The sequence below is a fragment of the Somniosus microcephalus genome, unplaced genomic scaffold (assembly GCF_052327205.1).
Source record: "Somniosus microcephalus isolate GS21.2 unplaced genomic scaffold, FLI_Smic_1.0 unresolved_chr1, whole genome shotgun sequence".
Taxonomy (NCBI): domain Eukaryota; kingdom Metazoa; phylum Chordata; class Chondrichthyes; order Squaliformes; family Somniosidae; genus Somniosus; species Somniosus microcephalus.
Window position 1 is genome coordinate 145,550,646 of NW_028225179.1, and position 20,783 is coordinate 145,571,428.

General features: G+C 48.2%; 2 protein-coding genes across 2 annotated transcripts in view; one reads left to right on the forward strand and one right to left on the reverse strand.

The window, feature by feature from the left end:
* The window catches only part of LOC147096194 (E3 ubiquitin-protein ligase TRIM39-like), a 546,064-nt gene that overhangs the window by 235,410 nt on the left and 289,871 nt on the right, over positions 1-20,783 (forward strand). The window lies entirely within an intron of this gene.
* LOC147096196 (zinc-binding protein A33-like) overlaps positions 14,374-20,783 on the reverse strand; it is a 42,716-nt gene continuing 36,306 nt past the window's right edge. The window contains exon 6 of the mRNA XM_085975064.1: positions 14,374-18,784. Coding sequence (XP_085831190.1) covers positions 18,213-18,784 — 572 coding nt within the window. The 3' untranslated portion in view covers positions 14,374-18,212. The remainder of the gene's footprint in view (positions 18,785-20,783) is intronic.

A 20,783-nucleotide genomic window follows, 5' to 3' on the forward strand; every position in this document is an offset into this window, starting at 1 on the left:
CTTCGCCGACCACGCAGACACCAGCACTAACACCGGATAATGCAGCACCGCCGCTGCGACGATCAGAGAGGCTTACGAGGCCTCCGGACAGACTGACATACCAGAACTGGTAGTACACTTCACCCCGCCGGACTCAAATCTAAACAAGGGGTGAATGTGGTAAACCACTTTTATCGTTACACTATAGTTATCACTGTTGTATTGTTATCACCGTTATCACTGTTGTATCACGATACGAGGTCGCCTCTTGTCGCGCTGTTATACCTGGGCTGACCACCTCCGACTCCGCCCATGGCTCCACCTACCTGCCCAGGTATAAAGGTAGTCGACTGGCTGGTATTCCTCCTTGTTGGACCCGATCACCCACGAGGGTGGGCTCTGTTATTTAGTCAATAAAAACCTTTAGTTACGTTCCTAACTCGTCGCTTTTTATTGGACGAATTGATAGGTATATCATAACCCCATTGCCCTCACATTCAATCTGCTTGTGGCACTGGGCGGGGGATGTTGGAGAGAGGCTGCGGCTGTGTCTCAGGGCCCTGGGGACAGGGACGGGGCCAGGCGGGGTCAGCACTCTCCCAGCACCGGCTGCTCCAGGCTGCCCAGGAGCAGTGAGCCGGGCTCTTTACCCCCGGGGCGCGCAGCCGCTGCTCAAACCGCCCGGCCCCGCGCACACCCACGCGTTTTTTCAAACCCTCTGTGACGTCAGACACTCGGGCCACTTTTTTCTCTCTAGCCCCGCCCGGTTACACCACTCTGGTATTTTTTTCAGACGCATGCGCCTTCTCGCTACTCCCCCACCCAACACCCCCCCACCAAATTCAAACTGGCTCCGGGGCAGTGCGTCAACCTTTGCTGTTTCTGTCGGTCAAATCGGTGCAAAAAACAGAGACTCTGTTGGTTTCTGCTGCTGATTCCAGCATCAGCGATATAAACCACGGCCCAGGAAAACTGACAAATATACAGACACAGTGTGTCCCATCAAAATGATCGAATGGTTCTATGTTCGAACATTTTAATTTCAGGCAAAGTTATGTTTGGAATTTAAAAAAAACACCAAATTCTATAAATCTGAAAGTAAAAATCGCGGTAGATGCTGGAAACAAACATCAGGACAGACACTGCCTGTAAAGAGAAAAGACTCATCAATATACAGGAAACTCTCGTTTAAACGGCACCTAAATATCCGGAATTCTCTATTAACCGGCAAAATTCTCACTCCGAAAACAACACCTCAATAACCGGCAATGTTGCCGAGTCCGAGTCTCCTGCGGTGGCCGAGTTAGTCAGTGGGGGTAGTTCTCCTAACTGCCACTACTCGGCTTCTTGGCGCTGTCGGAAGTCGGAACACCCCAATACCCCTGTAACAGGAGTCTGACTCTCCCGCGCTGCCAGTAGTCTCTTCTGATCCGCCATTTTACAGGGGTACTGTGTGTCTCCCACGCTGCTGGTAGTCATTGCATTGCATTACCCTCAACTGGCAGTACTGTACTTAATCAAGCATCTTCCACCATCCATTTAACACAGCATTCTGTAGGTGAGCACCCAATTACTGTATACTGTACATTTCTTGATTTTTTTATTTTTCTTTGTTAAAAATAGCCTTGGTAGATAACCCTCTCCGTCATCTGGAATTTTTGATCAACCGGCAACACGCCGGTCCCGTCGGTGCCGGATACCAAAGAGTTTCCTGTAGCATGAATTTTCCACTTTAAAGAACTTGGATTTATACAGCGCCTTTCACAACCTCCAGATGTCCCAAAGTGCTTCACAGCCAATTAATTACTTTTGAAGTGTGGTCACTGTTGTACTGTAGGAAACACTGCAGCCAATTTTCACACAGCAAGATCCCACAGACAGCAACATGATTAATGACCAGATAATCTGTTTGTTAGTAATGTTGGTTGAGGGATAAATATTGGTCAGGACACCGGGGAGAACTCCCCTGCTCTTTTTCCAAATAGTGGCCGTGGGATCTTTTACATCGACCCGAGATGGCAGGAGAACCTTCGGTTTAATGTCTGATCCGAAAGACGCCACCTCCGACAGTGCAGCGCTCCCTGAGCACGACAGTGGGAGTGTCAGCCTGGATTTTGTGCTTATGTCTCCGGAGTGGGACTTGAACCCACAACCTCCTGACTCCGAGGCGAGCGTGCTACCCAATGAGCCAAGGCTGACACTCCAATGTTAACACACATGCTCGTTTCCAGCAAGAGTCACGGGATAGTGATCAGGAGAACCCGGTCTGATTTTCCCCTTCCTTCCCTGAGGGTACCGACACAACTTGGGGCACCACTGCCGCTGCCTGATCTGAGAATCTCGACATGGAACCTAGGATCCTCCTGGTCTGTATGGCTCAGCGCAACAGTGAACAGTGCCTCTGCCAAGTGGGACATTGATAGTGTCTTGTCTATTGCACACATCCACTTCACTTCATAATGTTACCCTCTAACTATGGGATGAGAAGACCCCTCTCCTAACCGCTCCTACTGCCCCCTCCACCCACTGCACACACATATTACAAAGCCTGTGCTGCTCCACTGGGAGGGAAGAGTGAATATACAGTCACCAGTGGTTTGGAGCATGAACCCACAGCACAAAACTAACCCTAATCTGTGATCAAATGGGAATTCTCACTCAGTGCTCTACTGTCCCATTAATTAATGGTTCCCCAGGCCTCCCCTGCTCCAATTATAGATTCACAGAATCTTACAGCACAGAAGGAGGCCATTCAGCCCATCGTGCCTGTGCCAGCTCTTTGAAAGAGCGATCCAATCAGTCCCACTCCCCCCTGCTCTTTCCCCATAGCCCTGCAAAATTATCCTTCTCAAGTATTGTAAGAATATACCGTTCACGGTAAACTTGACCGAATCTAAAGTGACTAAATGTACCGACAAGCGTTGAGGGCAAGAGACTGCTTGGCTAAAGCATTTCTAAAATAAATGATGTGCTTGCAAGCTGGGTTTTTTTCTCCAAAAGTTGGCCTAGAAATTGGGTTCTGGCGTAGGCAGGGCTTTAGCGCCGGAAGTTAGTGCCGGCGCTAAGTCCCCCTGCGCGCGCCAAAAATTCAGTAGTGCCGCGCCCAAACGGCTGCCGGCGCTACTGAAGGGTCGTTGCAGCGGTACATCGGCGCTAACTGCCGTTTCGCGCCGCAATTCCAGCGCTGCGGCACCCGATGCGGTGCGGCAGGCTGGGGACGTGCAGGCCTCCTCCTCCCGTTAAGGAGGAGCTGCCTGCACCGGGCCGCGGCCCGCGCAAATCAGCTTAAAAATGAGCCCGGCACCTCGGACAAGTGCCGGGCTTGCATCTGTTCCGGGGGGGGGGGGGAGAAGTCCGGGGAGGGAGCTGCGGGCAGGCGGCCGGCGGGAAAGTGGCCGGCCGCCGCGGGGCCTTTAATGCGCCGGCGCAAACTGGAGTAAGGCACCTCTGACAGAACGTTGCTTGCGGCTGCCACGGGCGAGGCGGCCGCAACTCAATTTCGGAGTTCGGGCGGGTTACCACGGCAACCGGGACGCTGCGCACATCGATGACGTCATCGGTGCCGGCGCAGCGCTACCGGTGCAACACCGATTTAGGGCCCCAGGGAATTTTTAAACTGGCCATAACTCTGGCGCTAGTCCCTCTAGCGCCTCAAAAGCGGCGCTAAGGCAACTGAATTTCTAGGCCCTGATGTTGAAAAATCTGTGAGAACCAGGAGTCAACCCTCAGATGCAAAAAGAACGACTTTTCTCCAACCCCTGAACGTCTGGCCTTGGTTAACTAAGCATGGAAACAGATAGGAAAGAAGAGAGAGAAAACAAGGCTATTCACACAGTTCAGGACATGAATGCTGTGGGCCAGTTGCCAAGTTTTGGGGTATAAAGGTGCTGTAAAATGACCACTCGCGGCTTCAGACGAAGGCAACTTGGTCAGTTGCCAGTTAAAGTCATACGTCTAGTCATCGCTGAATTGACCTCTCACTGGTGTTAGTACGTATGTGGTTGCTTATAATCACTTGAGCTTGAAGTCAATGTTAGATTCGTGTGTGCTTGCTTGTAATAAGTGAATGAATTGAGTACGAATTGTTTTTGTATATTCCGTGTGTGCTTGCTGGTAATATGTGAATGAATTGAGTACGAATTGTTTTTGTATATTCCGTGTGTGCTTGATGGTAATATGTGAATGAATTGAGTATGAATTGTTTTTGTATATTCCGTGTGTGCTTGATGGTAATATGTGAATGAATTGAGTACGAATTGTTTTTGTATATTCCGTGTGTGCTTGCTGGTAATATGTGAATGAATTGAGTACGAATTGTTTTTGTATATTCTGTGTGTGCTTGATGGTAATATGTGAATGAATTGAGTACGAATTGTTTTTGTATATTCCGTGTGTGCTTGATGGTAATATGTGAATGAATTGAGTACGAATTGTTTTTGTATATTGTGCGTGCTTACTTGTAATAAGTAAATGAATTGAGTACGGTTTTGTATATGGTACTTGTAACCTCTTGCTGATTTTAAGTGAAGAATAGTTTACTCTGAAATCTTTGTCTCGAGTAGTCTGTTCCATGGGCCTGAACTTTGGAAACTGTTTGACAGGGCGAGGGCCGATGTCCGCACATCTTACAGTATTAATCCAATTCCCTTTTGAAAGTTACTATTGAATCTGCTTGATCTGAGATTGATTGGCACATTCCCAATCAAACACAAGAAGAGGCAGAGGGAGCGATGGAAGGTGAGCAGGGTAACAGAGACAAAGGGAGGTCACGTCACAGAGAGGAGCAGAACTTCCTCGCGGTGGACATTCCTGGAGAAGTGTGCAGTGAATTAAACAATACCAACAAACAACAAAATCTGATGGTGTTCTGACAAAAGCTCCACTGCTCAGACATCGAGCTGTCTGCTCTGTCCACAGTTGCTGCCTGGCCTGCTGTGTGTTTCCAGCACTTCCTGCTGTTGTTTGTGATCTGTCCTTGTTGCTTTGTCTGCTGATGCCTCCTGTCTGATAAGAATACGGAGAAATATCTCAAGAGATTGTTGACCAAAATATTTATCCAGAGTTCTTGCGAGACAGGAGTGATCTCTCAGTGTGTATTCAGTATCTGCTGGGCACGTTCCCTGCACTGTGTGAAAGCAAAGCGTCAGAGCAAATCCTTCTTGGAACCGAAGATGACTTGCTTCCACTTTAAAAATGAGTTCTCAGGTGACTGATGAGTCCAATGCGGGACCCACAGTCTCTGTCACAGGTGGGGCAGATGGTGGTTGAAGGGGCAGAGGGATGGGTGGGGTGCTTGAGCTCCTTCCGCAGTTTGCGCTTGGCTTCCACTTGCTCCCGGTGAAGAGACTCGAGGTATTCGGTGCCTTCCCGGATGCTTCTCCTCCACTTTGTACGGTCTTGGGCCAAGGATTCCCAGGTGTCAGTGGGGATGTTGCACTTTTTCAAGGAGGCTTTGAGGGTGTCCTTGAACCGTTTCCTCTGCCCACCTGGGGCTCCCTTGCCATGTCGGATCGCCGAGTAGAGCGCTTGTTTTGGGAGTCTCGTATCGGGAATGCGGACAATGTGTCCCGTCCATTGGAGCTGATCGAGCGTGGTCAAAGCTTTGATGCTGGGGATGTTGGCCTGAGCGAGAACACTGACGTTGATGTGCCTATCCTGCCAATGGGTTTGCAGGATCTTGCGGAGGCAGCGTTGATGGTACCTCTCCAGTGCTTTGAGGTGCCTGCTGTACATGGTCCATGTCTCTGAGGCATACAGGAGGGCGGGTATTACTACTGCTCTGTACACCATGAGCTTAGTGCCGGGTTTGAGGTCCTGGCCTTCAAACACTCTTTTCCTCAGGCGACCGAAGTCTGCACTGGCACACTGAAGGCAGTGTTGGACTTCGTCGTCGACGTCTGCCCTTGTTGACAGTAGGCTCCCGAGGTATGGAAAGTGGTCCACGTTGTCCAAGGCCTTGTCATGGATTTTGATAATCGGGGGGGCAGTACTGTGTGGCAGGGGCAGGTTGGTAGAGGACCTTTGTCTTACGGATGTTTAGTGTAAGGCCCACGCTCTCTTACGCTTCGGTGAAGGTGTTAACGATGGTTTGGAGTTCGACCTCCGAGTGTGTGCAGACGCAAGCGTCATCTGCATACTGTAATTCGACGACAGAGGAAGGGACGACCTTGGATCTGGACTGGAGGCGATGGAGATTGAACAGTTTCCCGGTTGTTCTGTAAATTAGCTCCACTCCAGCGGGGAGCTTACTGAGGGTGAGATGGAGCATTGCCACAAGGAAGATAGAGAAGAGCGTTGGTGCGATGACACAGCCTTGCTTGTCCCCGGTCCGTACATGAATTGGATCTGTGGTGGAACCGTTGGTCAGGATCACGGCTTGCATGTCGGCGTGAAGCAGGCGGAGGATGGTGTCAAACCTTTGAGGGCTGCCGAATTTGTGGACAACACTCCATAATCCCTCAAGGTTGACAGTGTCAAAGACTTTTGTGAGGTCAAAGAAGGCCATGTACAGCGGTTGGTGCTGTTCCCTGCATTTCTCTTGTAATTGGCGCGCGGTGAAGATCATGTCCATTGTGCTCCTTAGTGGGCAGAATCCACATTGCGACTCTGGGCGGAGCTCTTCAGCCACTGGGAGAAGGCGATTGAGGAGGAAAATTCTGTGCAAAGGCTTCCCACACGTTGGAAATCAATTGGCCACTTAAGTTAAAATTGCATCAATCTCCCACATCCATTTAGATTCGTGTAGGAAATACGAAATTCGGATAACACGACACCATCCCGCACCTGAGTTAAAATCCTGCCAATAGTTAAAGATTGAAGTCGATATTAAGGCTAGCGAGCTGTAAAGTGCCTCGTAGTCAAACCAGGCCTGTCAGTGTAACGTCAGTTGTGAGAAAGCCACTAGATTCTGTCATTAAGGATAGAGTGACTGAGCACTGAAACAAATCTGAGCTGATCAGGGAGAACCAGGATGGCTTGTCATGTCTGACTAATCTAGTTGAATTTTTGTGGAGATCACTAATAAGATAGACAAGGGAATATCTGTGGGTGTTATCTATATGGATTTTCAGAAGACATTGAATGAAGTTCCACACTAAAGATTATTGGTAAAAATGATAGTGTACAGAATTGGAGGTAGCCTCTTGACTTGGGTTGGAAATTGTTGGGAGATCGGAGACAGAGGGCTCAATTTTCCCAGCCCCGAGGAGACGGGTTTGGAGGCGTGCGAGTTGTTAAAATCGCCAAAACTGGCGGGCGGGCCCGTTCCCGCCTCCATCCCATCTCCGAGCAATTTTCCCAAGGGCGTGTTTTCTGACCCGCTTTCCATCCCGCCGCCCTTAAGGCCCTTAACAACCACTTATTGCCTCTATAATTCCATTTTGAGAGGGCTTCCCGATTTTAACACATTTCTCCCATCCTACACGCCTCCTCTGGAACACGCCAGGTAATCCTGGCGGCCTCACTAGTGGATTGCTTACGAACAGCTGCAGCTCCACCATTACAAATGGGTTTTCACCGATGATCATTTGCAGGTGGCAGAACTTTGTTGTTTCAGGTCTGGGGGGACTTTTAAGAACATAAGAACATAAGAAATAGGAGCAGGAGTAGGCCAATCGGCCCCTCGAGTCTGCTCCATCATTCAATAAGATCATGGCTGATCTGATCCTAACCTCAAATCTTCTATCACTCTGCATCCACCCGAACCCATGTGATCTCCTGGGAGAGGCGAAAAAACAGATAAAAGACCCAATGGCCAATTTGGGAGAAAAAAATCTGGGAAATTCCTCTCCGACCCATCTAGGCGATCGAAATTCTTCCAGGAGATCACTCTGTCCCTATATTTTCTACAGTACTTACCTTCTGTAAAGGCGATCTCCACCCCAGCCAGGAACAGGAATAAAACCATCTCCTGAAATCTAACACAGAATTAGAACACAGTAGGAGCAGAACCAGGCTACACGGCCCCTGGGCCCGCTCCACTACCCACAGGGCCATGACCATTCTGAACCTAGACTCATGTCCAATTTCCTGCCCGCTCCCCGTAACCCTTAATTCCCTTTACTTCTAAGAAACTGTCTATTTCTGTTTTAAATTTATTTAATGATGTAGCTTCCACAGCTTTCTGGGGCAGTAAATTCCACAAACCTACCACCCTCTGAGTGAAGAAGTTTCTCCTGATCTCAGTTTTGAAAGAGCAGCCCCTTATTCTAAGATTATGCCCCCTAGTTCTAGTTTCACCCATCATTGGGAACATCCTCACCGCATCCACCCGATCAAGCCCCTTCACAATCTTATATGTTTCAATAAGATCGCCTCTCATTCTTCTGAACTCCAATGAGTAGAGTCCCAATCTACTCAACCTCTCCTCATATGACCACCCCCTCATCCCCGGGATTAACCGAGTGAACCTTATTTGTACTGACTCGAGAGCAAGTATATCTTTTCTTAAGTATGGACACCAAAACTGTATGCAGTATTCCAGGTGCGGTCTCACCAATACCTTGTACAACTGCAGCAATACCTCCCTGTTTTTATATTCCATCCCCCTAGCAATAAAAGCCAACATTCCATTGGCCTTCTTGATCACTTGCTGCACCTGCATACTAACTTTTTGAGTTTCGTGCACCAGGACCCCCAGATCCCTTTGTACTACAGTACTTTCCAGTTTCTTGCCATTAAGATAATAACTTGCTCTATGATTTTTCCTGCCAAAGTGCATAACCTCACACTTTCCAGTATTGTATTCCATCTGCCAAATCTCTGCCCACTTACTTAGCCTGTCTATGTCCCTCTGCAGGTTTTTTATGTCCTCCTCACTCACTACTTTCCGTCCCATCTTTGTATCATCTGCAAACTTTGATATGTTACACTCGGTCCCCTCCTCCAAATCGTTAATATAGATTGTAAAGAGTTGGGGATCCAGCACTGACCCCTGCGGAACACTACTAGTTACTGGTTGCCAATCTGAGAATGAACCATTTATCCCAACTCTCTGCTTTCTGTTAGAGAGCCAATCCTCCACCCACGCCAGAATATTACCCCCAATCCCGTGATTTTTTATCTTGAGCAATAATCTTTTGTGTGGCACCTTGTCAAATGCCTTTTGGAAGTCTAAATACACTACGTCCACTGGTTCCCCTTTATCCACCCTGTATGTTACTTCCTTAAAAAACTCAAGCAAATTTGTCAAACATGACTTCCCCTTCATGAAACCATGCTCAGTTTGTCCTATTAAATTATGTTTATCCAAATGTCCCGTTACTGTCTCCTTAATAATGGACTCTAACATTTTACCAACCACAGATGTTAGGCTAACAGGTCTATAGTTTCCAGCCTTCTGCCTGCTACCCTTTTTAAATAAGGGTGTTACATTAGCAGTTTTCCAATCTGCCGGGACCTTTGCTGAGTCCAGGGAGTTTTGGAAAATTATTACCAATGCATCCACAATCCCTACCGCCACTTCCCTCAAGACCCTAGGATGCAAGCCATCAGGTCCAGGGGATTTATCCGCCTTGAGTCCCATTATTTTACCAAGTACCACTTCCTTAGTGATTTTAATCGTATTTAGTTCCTCCCCCGCTAGAGCCCCCTGTTTGTCCAGTGTTGGGATATTCTTAGTGTCCTCTACTGTAAAGACTGATACAAAATAATTGTTCAGCGTTTTTGCCATCTCCATGTTTCCCACTATTAATTTCCCGGTCTCATCCTCTAAGGGACCAACATTTACTTTAACCACCCTTTTTCTTTTTATATAACTATAGAAATTTTTGCTGTCTGTTTTTATATTTTTTGCTAATTTACTTTCATAATCTATCTTCCCTTTCTTAATCAATCTTTTAGTTATTTTTTGCTATCTTTTAAAGACTTCCCAATCTTCCATCCTCCCACTAGATTTGGCTACCTTATATGCCCTTGTTTTTAGTCGGATACTATCCTTAATTACTTTACTTAGCCATGGATGGCTATCTTTTCTTTTACACCCTTTTTTCCTCAGTGGAATATATATTTTTTGGAAGTTGTAAAATAACTCCTTAAATGTACACCACTGATCATGTACCGTCTTACCCTTTAATCTATTTTCCCAGTCCACTCTAATTAATTCCGCTCTTTAGCAGGCATACTCAGTGTTGTGGAAGCTTGGAGCCTGACCCCCATCTCCAGTGTGACCTCCTGGGAAACCCCTCTCCCCACCTTGACTAAGCACGTCTTCAACTGAGGCATATTTCAGAAGCATGGCGAGCATTTAATTCTTTTCCTCCGGGTCATCAGATTCAGATGCAGACCAGCCCCGGCAGCAGCAGAACCAGGAGGAACAGCAGCACCAACAGCAGGAACATCAACAGGAGCGCCAAGCTGCTAGTCACTCACCTGAAAATGCACAGGCCAGAAGGCGGCAGAGCGCCACCATATTGCTGCCCGGGATGCAAGGGACGCACTCATCCTGGCCAGATTTGCTTAGTCTGCACAATCAAACACTTTAGTCTTGCTCCTTCTTACCAGATCATCGACAATGGAGAAGAACCTACAGAATCCTATCAGTCTGACCACCATACTGATAATCACAAGGCGCCCTAAGCCCTCAATGTGAAAGTCCCATTTGCGAAATGACACAGGCCACTACTTCAACAGTTTGCCATCAAAACACTTTATAATACAATCACAATAATGGCTGGTCCAAAAACAAAACACAGCACCCAAGTGACTACCCTTGTGACTACTTGTGCTTTATCTTCCTCTTACGCATGCTCCTACGTGGTGCTTCCCCTGTGGCTTCAGCAGATGTGGAGGCCCCTTGTTCACTCTCTTGCTGCTCCTATCTCAACGCCTTTGGCGGGCATCCTCTGGGGTGGCAAACCTGTGCAGGCTCGCTAACAGTCTGCTGCTCCTACGGCTGTGCAGGGGCTGAGACACCCATCTCATTTGGGTGAGGACTCTGGTGGGGCTCTGACCGAGGGCTTTGCTGTGGCATGGTCGTGTGAGCGCTTGGAGCGGAGCCCCCACTTCCTTGTTATCTGCCACCAACATCCCTCACATGGGTCAGCCCCACTTCAGAGGTAGCAAGTGGCTTGACAGCACCTTGCTGCACTGCAGGGGGGCCATGAGGACCCATTTCTGCACTGGAAGTCCTACTCCAGAGGACTTGCATGAAGGTCTGCTTTGTTTGCTCAATAGCTGACCATCGCTCCTCAAGAGATGTCATTCTATTATGAACAATGACCATGTTTTCAATACCCTTGTAACTAAGCTCCTCCATGGACCATGGAAGGAGTAAGTGTAGTGAATGCATAGCATAGATGCTTAGAAGGATACAAAGGACCCTCCCTGTGTGTTGTAAGTAGTTGTTGTCATGGCGTCACAGTGATAGGAAGTGTGAGGGCTGCATGGTCGAATAGTTAAGTGAATGTGACCATAGAGAGATAGGGAATGGGTAAGGGTGCAGGGATGTAAGTGTCAAGTGGGATGTGGAGGAAGAGGTTGGCAAAGCAGAGTGCTGGTGAGGAGAGGCGATGGGGATCAGATTGAGGGTGATGGGAAAGTCATACTCACTTTTCCGGTGCGGAGAAGGTCATGAAACCTCTTCCTGCATTGCAGCCAGGTTCTGTGGCTCACTGAAATGGAGTTGACAACCTGGCCCACTTGCAGCCACACAGCTTTTGTCTGCTGGGGTGGCTTTTTTCTCCCTGAGGAAGGGAACAGCACCTCCTTATTACATCTAGCTCCGTACACCAGAGCTTGCAGGGAGGGCTCATCAAACCGAGGAGCACACTTTTGCTTGAATGTTGACATTTTCCACAATTCAACCCCCTCATATAAATTGCAGAGCCTTTGCAGTCTCCAGGAGAATCAAGGCTGCTTGCAGGCCTTAAATCCAACAGCATTGATGACGTTATCGGACTTTCTGTATGAAAAGACTAATTGGGCCAGTGGTTCCCACATGCAGGAAATCAATTGGCCAATTAGGGGAAAATCGCACTTTTTCAACACTTCACTTAGGAGTCGGTGTCCTGACATGATTTCCACCTGACACGCCCCAGCCCGCACACACTGACAAAATCCAGCCCAGAGAGTGGGGATAAAGGGGAGGTACTCAGATTGGCAGGAGGTGACAAGTGGTGTTCCCCAGGGATCTGATCTGGGGCCTCAACTTTTCACCATATTTATTAATGACTTGGTGATGAAAGTTGTATCTCCAAGTGTGCAGATGACAGTAGGAGGGACAGTAAGTAGTGCAGATGGGAGCAGGAAGTTGCAAAAGGATATAAACAGATTAAATGAGTGGGAAAGACTATGGCAGATGGAGTTTAATGTGGGCAAGTGTGAGGTCATCCACTTTGGACACAAGAAAAGATAAATCTGAATGGTGAGAAACGAGGGTCCGTAGAGGAACAAAGGGATTTGGGAGACCAAGTTCACAAATCATTTACAGCGAGTAGACAGGTACAAAAAGCAATCAAAGAGTCTGGTGGAGTGTTGGCCTTTATCTCAAGGGGGGTGGATTACAAAGGGGAGGAAATGATGCTGCAGTTGTACAGAGCGTTCGTCAGACCCCATCTGGAGAACTGCGCCCAGTTTTGGGCATCGCTCCTCAGGATGGAGGGGGTGCAGCAATGATTCACCAGAATGATACCAGGGTGTAAAGGGTTAATTACGAGGGCAGGTTGGCTTGTATTCCATGGGTATAGAAGATTGAGGGGTGATCTGATTGAGGTGTTTAAAATGTTACAAAGATTCGATAGGGTAGAAACAGAGAAACTATTTCTGCCGGTGGGGGAAGCAAGAACAAGGAGACATAACCTTCAATTAGAGCCAGGCCATTCAGGAGGGAAATCAGGAAGTCCTTTCTCACACAAAGGGCAGTAGAAATCTGGAACGCTCTTCCCCAAAAGACTGCGGATGTCGGGTCAATTGATATTTCCAAGGCTGAGATCGATGGATTTTGGTTGCGCAAGGATATATGGAGCAATGGCAGTAAATGGGGTTCAGGTACAGTTCAGCCACGATCTCATAGAATAGCAGAACAGGCTCGAGGGGCTGAATGGCCTCCTCCTGTTCCTGCATTTCTATCTCTGCACAAACGTGACAAACAGAATATGTGAATTTTAGTATTTGAAAAGCCTGCCATGTAAATAAAATATATGTAACAGGAACTCATAACATTTTACCCAGTAAACAAAGCACAATATATATAACTTGTATTTATATAGCGCCTTTAATGCAGTAAAATGTCCCATGCACTGCACAAGAGCGATAATCAAACAAAATTTGACACCAAGCCACATAGGGAGATATTAGACAGATGACCAATACCTTGATCAAAGAGGTCGGTCTTTAGAAGTGTTTTAAAGGGAGAGGAAGGAGGTGGAGAGGTTTAGGGAGGGAATTCCAGAGCTTAGGGCCCAGGCAGCTGAAGGCACGGCCGCTAATGGTGGAACGAAGGAAAATCGGGGATGTACAAGCGGCCAGAATTGGAGGAGTGCAGAGATCTCGGAGGTTTGTAGGGCTGGAGGAGGATACAGAGATATAGAGGGGAAAGGCCATGGAGGGATTTGAAAACAAGGATGAGAATTTTATAATTGAGACATGGCTGTACCAGAAGCCAATGTAGGTCAGTGAGCACAGGGGGCAATGGGTGAACAGGACTTGGTGCGAGTTAGGAGATGGACAGCTGAGTTTTGGATGAGCTGAAGTTTATGTAGGGTGGAAGATGGGGGGCCGGCCAGGAGAGCATTGGAATAGTCAAGTCTCGAGGTAACAAAGGCATGGAGGAGGGTTTCAGCAGCAGATGAGCTGAGGATGGGGCGGATTCGGGCAATATTACGGAGGTGGAAGTACGCAGTCTTGGTGATGGAGTGGATGTGTGGTCGGAAGCTCATTTCAGGGTCAAATACGACCCCAAGGTTGTGAACGGTCTGTTTCAGCCTCAGACAGTTGCCGGGGAGAGGGCTGGAGTCAGTGGCTCGGGAACGGAGTTCATGGTGGGGAGCGAAGACAGTGGCTTCGGTCTTCTCAATATTTAGTTGGAGGAAATTCTGCTCATCCAGTACTGGATGTCAGACAAACAGTGTGACAAATCAGAGTCAGTGGAGGGGTCAAGAAAGGTGGTGGTGAGGTAGAGCTGGGAATCGTCAGCGTACATGTGGAACCTGACATTGTGTTTTCCGATGATGTCCCCGAGGGGCAACATGTAGATGAGCAATAGGAGGAGGCCAAGAATAGGACCTTGGGGGACACCAGGAAGAGAATCCATTGCAAGTGATTCTCTGGCTATGACTCAACAGATAAGAATGGAACCAGGCAACAGGAACTGATAATAACTGTTAGCCAAATGATGTACTGTGTCCCTAAATATAATTTGAGTTCAGCCCTGTTAAATCAGAGAAAACTACATATATGTTGATTATAATCAATTGAAGCTTTATTTGCGAGAGACTTGAAACATACCAGCAAAGCAGCAACATGTCACAGCAGGTAGAGGACATCGTACAACATTCCCGCCATAAGACAGCCTCACCTAACAGGGCACAGTGATCACAATGATTGTCTCTGTCCTGGGAACTACACCAACCAAGGCTTCTTCTGTGGAGGATTCACCGTAGCTCTCCTCCTCGGTTCAGGCTCTCTATTTTTATACCCTCTCTTATCATTGTCCTGTGATTGTCAGCGTGTCTCAGCAGCTGCGTTCCCTGGTCCTTCCCACTCTTTGATTATCAGAAAGTGTCAACACAGATGTTTCTCTTCCTGCAGGACTTAGCACCCAAGTCCTTGTAGCTCCTGTCAATGGGTAACAGCACCTTCTCATCCCCCCCATTCTTTCGTGTAGCTGCTCAGTCCGTCCTCACTGGGATCCTGGTCACCCCCAAGCTTGATTCTGAATTGTGTCTCTTTAGGCACCGGTTTGTCTGTCCCTGGCACCCTTTCTACATTCCCATGCTGGCTTTACATAGAAACATAGAAGATAGGAGCAGGAGTAGGCCATTCGGCCCCTCGAGCCTGCCCTGCCATTCAATGAGATCATGGCTGATCATCCAAACTCAGTACCCTGTCCCTGCCTTCTCCCCATATCCCTTGATCCCTTTAGCCTTAAGAAATATATCTAACTCCTTCTTGAATATATTTAATGAATTGGCCTCAACTGCCTTCTGTGGTAGAGAATTCCACAGGTTCACCACTCTCTGGGTGACTTGACCAACTAACATTCATGTGTCCCTCCTGTGTCAAGTCAATAAACAGCAAGTAATTCCCCTGGACACACAATGCTAACATTGATTGGATGTTCTAAGACACTATGGTTTGGAGATTATATTATCATACGTGGCAGACTAAAGCTGAGAATTGACACCACTCATTGACATTCATAGAATCTTACAGCACAGAAGGAGGCCATTCGGCCCATCGAGCCTCTTTGAAAGAGCTATCCAATCAGTCTCACTCCCCGCTCTTTCCCCAAAGCCCTGCAAATTCCTCCCCTTCAAGTATTTATCCAATTCCCTTTTGAAAGTTACTATTGAATCTGCTTCCACCCCGCTTTCAGGCAGTGCATTCCAGATCATAGCAACTCGCTGCATCAAATAGCTCCTCATCTCCCCTCTGCTTCATTACTACACTAACAAACTTCAGGAATTCACTTCAGCTTAGCTGCAGGAATCCCTGATTAACCCTTTCCATCCCCGGTCTGTTACATTCATCTGATGTTAACTGGAGTCTGATCACCGATCAGACTCTCGCGGTCACTCTGTCAGACGGGAACGATTGTAAGGAACTTTGTTATAGATCCCAAACAATGACATTACACACTCATCACAGGAATCACACACATGTTGTAAATAGAGAGATGCTTTAAATGACCAACAAGTAAACCCGTGATCAGATTGCATCGCAAGTATTTCTACAAAGTATCGGATGTATATTGCAGTGACCTTACATCACATGTCAAACACAGTCAGTGAAGCTGAGGGACCTCACATAAAGATCACCTCCAGAGATATAGAGCAGAGCACCACATACATGTAGAGAAATACATTCAGGACCACAGGGAATGGAATAATTATACAGACCTGATACGCCATCAATTCAGCAGTTTCCAACATCTTACACAGGACATTATTCTTAGAGCAATGTGTTAGTGTGTGTGAGCCGATTCTATCACTATGGTTCAGTTCATTGTTTACTGATACTGATACAATTTACTGTTATAAACAGAAGCTGGGATCCTAAAATCAAACTGTTTTGTTGGGAGGGATTTTCCCAGACCCTGCGGGTATTTATCGGTGATTATTGGTGTTATCGGTTGGGCTTTTCCCAGACACTGCGGGTATTTATCGGTGATTATTGGTGTTATCGGTTGGGCTTTTCCCAGACCCTGCGGGTATTTATCGGGGATTATTGGTGTTATCAGGGGGATTTTCCCAGCCCCTTTGGGTATTTATCAGTGATTATTGGTGTTATCGGGTGGGATTTTCCCAGACCCTGCGGGTATTTATCGGTGATTATTGGTGTTATCGGGTGGGATTTTCCCAGACCCTGTGGGTATTTATCGGGGATTATTGGTGTTAGCGGGTGGGATTTTCCCAGACCCTGCGGGTATTTATCGGGGATTATTGGTGTTATCGGGTGGGATTTTCCCAGACCCTGTGGGTATTTATTGGTGATTAGAATCATAAGGGGGAATTTTGCCAGCGCTCAGCGGGCAGGTTTGGAGGCGGGACTGCTGGCAAAATCGAAAACACGATCTTCCTGGGAGTCGGGTCCCCAATATGTGCAGGGACCTGACTCCTAGCAGCGGGAAGAGAATTAGAGCCAATTAACTGCCTTTGAACAGTGATTGTCAGTGTTTGACAGCACCTCAATGCTGAAAATTCATCTGTTAAAAAGTATAGTGCATGTCCCTTTAAGAAAACCGGCAGATGAAGCGTCATCAACTGACGTCATCTGACACTGGCTTTCCTTTAATTGGCCGGCAAGCCCGCAGAGTGGGCGTAACTAGGCCAATCAAGGGAAAATAGCGTCTGTGTGCCGGACATCGCTGGGGGTGGGACTCTCACCCGTAAACCAGCAGTCCCGCCTTGAACTCATCTGGACAGGTAAGATTGCGCCCATAGAGTCATAACGGCACAGAAGGAGGCCATTCGGCCCATCAAGTCCGTGCCGGCTCTCTGTAGAGCGGTCCAGTCAGTCCCATTCCCCCGCTCTATCCCCGTAGCCCCGACAAGTTTATTTCCCTCAAGTGTCTGTCCAGTCTCCCCTTGAAAGTATTGAGTGTCTCTGCTTCCACCACTTCTGTCGGCAGCGAGTTCCAGGGCGAAATTCACCATTCACTGTGCAAAAAAGATTTTCCTCACATCGCCCCTGTATCCCTTGCCCAAAACCTTAAATCGGTGTCCCCTAGTCCTTGTAGCATCAACTAGTGGGAACAGCCTTTCCCCATCTAGCCTATCCAAACCCGTCAAAATCTTGTACACCTCTATCAAATCACCCCGCAACCTCCTTTGTTCTAATGAAAACAAATCCAGCTTCTCCAACCTGTCCTTGTAGATTATTGGTGTGATGGATTTTCCCAGACCCTATGGGTATTTATCAGTGATTATTGGTGTTATCGGGTGGGATTTTCCCAGACCCTGCGGGTATTTATCGGTGATTATTGGTGTTATCGGGTGGGATTTTCCCAGACCTTGTGGGTATTTATCTGTGATTATTGGTGTTATTGGGGTGGGATTAACCCAGACCCTGTGGGTAATTATCGGTGATTATTGGTGTTATCGGGTGGAATTTTCCCAGACCTTGTGGATATTTATTGGTGATTATTGGTGTTTTCGGGGTGGGATTTTCCCAGACCTTGCGGGTATTTATCCGTGATTATTTGGGTGGGATTTTCCCAGACCCTGCGGGTATTTATCGGTGATTACTGATATATCGGGGTGGGATTTTCCCAGACCCTGTGGGTATTTATCTGCGATTATTTGGGTGGGATTTTCCCAGACCCTGCGGGTATTTATCGGTGATTATTTGGGTGGGATTTTCCCAGACCCTGTGGGTATTTATCGGTGATTATTTGGGTGGGATTTTCCCAGACTCCTGCTCCACTGCCAGGACCTGGCACTCACCGGGTGAGTCAATGGGTGGAGTATCGGGCCGGAGCACCGCGGGTTTCCAATAAGCTTCAGGCTGCCTGTGTGATCTCGCCGGAGGTGCCGAGTCTGGGAATATTGTGCCTGGTATAAGAAGCTGTTTTATTTTTATAAAGGGATAAAACCCTCATCCTCCTGGATTGTTACTGTCCGGGGACAGATTTTCAGCGGGTCTGTGTTTTTATCCCCATCAGTGAGACATGGACTGAAGTAAGGATAGAGTTTCTCAGTGAATGTACCAGTGAAAGTGTAGATATGGGACTTGTTATCTGAGTTATAAAAGGACACCTTCCCTCCCTCATAATCCAGGCAGACTTGAATCTTTCTCGGGTTCACACTCAGCGCTAAGGGTTTCCATGATTCGGTACAAGCCGAGTATTTATTCCCGTCAATCAGCGTCACTGCCCAGAATCCGTTACCTGAATTCAGGGTGAATCCACCCTTCCTGTTGATGGACTCTTTGGCCACACCCAGAGACCACTCAGTCTTGTTCCCCACCTCCACCTCCCAGGAATGTTTCCCTGATGTGAATCCCTCTGATCCCAGGACACAGATCCAGTAATCAAATCTCTCCGGATTGTCAGGGATCTGCTGCCATTTCTCGGTGTGTCTCACGGTGCTCAGGTCTTCAGACAGGAGAAGTTCAGGACTGGCTGTATTAGGGTCCAAGGTGACTGGAGCTGGCGACAGAGGGACACAGATAGAAAGTTAGTCACTCACTGCAACTTTACAGCCAGTTAGTGATTGGTAAAATCGGCAATGATCCAGAATTAGAAATTAATTCAGCAGTGCACAGGGGAAATGGGAAGAAACTGTCGGGGAAAGTTTTACCGGGCGGACACACCCTGCAGTAAGAAAGAGAGAGAGAGAGAAAGAAAGTCAGTGAGAAAGAGACAGACAGAGAGAGAGAGGGACAGGCACAGAGAGAGGGAGGCAGTGAGAGAGAGAGAGAGAGGGGGGGACAGGCACAGAGACAGGGGGAGAGAGAGAGAGAGAGAGGCAATGAGAGAGAGACAGAGGGACCAGCACAGAGACAGGGAGAGAGAGAGAGAGAGAGGGAGTGAGACAGAGGGGGACAGGCACAGAGAGGGGGACAGGCACAGAGAGGGGGACAGGCACAGAGAGCGGGACAGGCACAGAGAGAGAGAGGGACAGGCAGAGAGAGAGAGACAGGGAGTGAGAGAGAGAGGGAGAGGAAGAGAGAGAGAGAGAGAGAGAGAGGGACAGGGCCAGGCACAGAGACAGCGAGACAGGCACAGAGATGGAGAGACAGACAGGATGAGAGAGAGGGAGAGAGACAGAGGGAGAGAGAGGGAGACGGGGAGAGAGATGGAGAGACAGGGAGAGGGATAGGCAGAGAGAGAGAAAGAGACGGGCACACAGAGAGACAGACATAGAGAGAGACAGGGAGAGAGGGTCAAGCACAGAGAGAGAGACAAGCAGAGAGAGAGACAGAAACAGGCATACACAGACAAGAGAGGGAGAGAGAGAGAGACAGGGAAAGAGAGAGCTAGAGGGACAGGCACTGAGAGAGAGAGAGAGAGAGAGACAGGCACAGAGAGACAGACATAGAGGGAGACAGGGAGAGAGAGAGACAGCGAGGGACAGGCACAGAGAGGGAGAGAGACACGGACCTGGAGAGAGAGACAGAGAAATACACAGAGACAGGGACAGGCACACAGAGAGAGAGAGAGGCTCCTTATTTCACCATATATTCTCCATCACGGTGCAAAAGCAAAATACTGTGTCTGACCTCTTGAGGCTTTCCAGTATTTCTGGGGGCTTTTCTCCATCACAGTGTATTGTGACCTACAATAAATGGGCCGAGGAAGTGTAGTCCAGGTAGCTGTGAGAGTCAGTGGGCTTGTAGTGAATGTTTGTCAATAAGCTATCCCCAGAGATGGAGACGGAGAAGTCGAGGAAGGGAAGGGAAGAGTCGGAGATGGACCATGTGAAGGTGAGGGAAGGGTGGAAATTGGAAGCAAAGTGAATGAAATTTTCTAGTTCAGGGCGAGAGCTGGAGACGGCACCAATACAGTCATCAATGTACCAGAAAAAGAAGTGAGGGAGGGGACCCGAGTAGGACTGGAACAAAGAGTATTCCACATATCCCACAAAAAGGCAGGCATAGCTAGGACCTATGCGGGTACCCATAGCAACACCTTTGATTTGGAGGAAATGAGTGGAGTCAAAGGAGAAGTTGTTCAATGTGAGAACAAGTTCAGCCAGGCGGAGGAGGGTGGTGGTGGATGGAGACTGGTTGGACCTCTGTTCAAGGAAGAAGCGGAGTGCCCTCAGGCCATCCTGGTGGGGGATTGTATGTCCATAGTGAAAAGGAGGCGGTTGGGGCTGGGAAACTGGAAACTGTTAAAGTGGCGGAGGGCGTTGGAAGAGTCTCGGATATAGGTGGGAAGAGGCTGGACAAGGGGAGAAAAAATAGAGTCAAGATAGGAAGAGATAAGTTCCGTGGGGCAAAAACAGGCTGAATCGATGGGTCTACCAGGGCAGTCCTGTTTGTGGATCTTGTGAAGGAGGCAGAAGCGGGCTGTGCGGGGTTGGGGAACTATGAGGTTGCCGGCCGTGGGGCGCAGATCTCCAGAGGAGATGAGGTCAGTGACAGTCTTGGAAATGGTGGTTTGATGTTCGGTAGTGGGGTCATGGTCCAGGTGGAGGTAGGAG